At 65.8% G+C, this 1,037-nt stretch overlaps 1 protein-coding gene across 1 annotated transcript; it reads left to right on the forward strand.

The window, feature by feature from the left end:
- Positions 1 to 151: 151 nt before the first annotated feature.
- LOC110391017 (gap junction delta-2 protein-like) lies at positions 152 to 1,033 on the forward strand (the record flags this gene model as incomplete). Its single annotated transcript, XM_021382676.1, has 1 exon — positions 152 to 1,033. A coding segment is annotated over one exon (882 nt), but the record flags the coding sequence as incomplete, so codon positions are not given.
- Between the last annotated feature and the right edge of the window lie 4 nt (positions 1,034 to 1,037).

Genomic DNA, 1,037 nt, shown 5'->3' on the forward strand with positions numbered 1-1,037 from the left:
TCCCATGGTGGGACCCATAGATACGACCCCAATGTCCATGTAGGACACGTCCCATGGTGGGCCGCATAGATACGACCCCAATGCCCATGTAGGACGTGGCCCATGGTAGCTATGACCCTGGTGCCCACTTAGGTCACACTGGGACCCATAGGCACGACCCCAGTGCCCACGTAGGACACGCGTCCCACGCTGGAACCCATGGGCAGAGCCCCGTGCCCCCGCTGTCCCCCCCCCCAGGATCCTGCTGACGGTGGTGGTGATCTTCCGCATCCTGATCGTGGCCATCGTGGGCGAGACGGTGTACGAGGACGAGCAGACCATGTTCATGTGCAACACGCTGCAGCCGGGCTGCAACCAGGCGTGCTACGACAAGGCCTTCCCCATCTCCCACATCCGCTACTGGGTCTTCCAGATCATCCTGGTCTGCACCCCCAGCCTCTGCTTCATCACCTACTCCGTGCACCAGGCGGCCAAGCAGCGCGAGCGCCGCTACTCCTTCCTCTACCCGCTGCTGGAACGCGACGCCAAGAAACCGCGGGCGGCCAACGGCGTGCTGGGCCCCGACGCCGGCGCCAAGGACGAGCCCGAGGGCCTGGAAGCCAAGGAACCGCCGGGCACGCCGCCGCGCCGCGCCAAGGCCAAGCGGCAGGAAGGCATCTCGCGCTTCTACGTCATCCAGGTGGTGTTCCGCAACGCGCTGGAGATTGGCTTCCTGGCCGGCCAGTATTTCCTCTACGGCTTCAACGTCCCCGCCATCTTCGAATGCGACCGTTACCCCTGCGTCAAAGAAGTGGAGTGCTACGTCTCCCGGCCCACGGAAAAAACCGTCTTCCTGGTCTTCATGTTCGCCGTCAGCGGGATCTGCGTGCTGCTCAACCTGGCCGAGCTCAACCACCTGGGTTGGCGCAAGGTGAAGGCGGCGGTGCGCGGCGTGCAGGCCCGCCGCAAGTCGCTGGTGGAGGTGCGCAAGAAGGACGGCGCGGCGCTGGCCCCCGCGCCCCCCCTGGGCCGCACGCAGTCCAGTGAGTCCGCCTACG

This window comes from Numida meleagris, unplaced genomic scaffold, assembly GCF_002078875.1.
Source record: "Numida meleagris isolate 19003 breed g44 Domestic line unplaced genomic scaffold, NumMel1.0 unplaced_Scaffold2665, whole genome shotgun sequence".
Lineage (NCBI taxonomy): Eukaryota > Metazoa > Chordata > Aves > Galliformes > Numididae > Numida > Numida meleagris.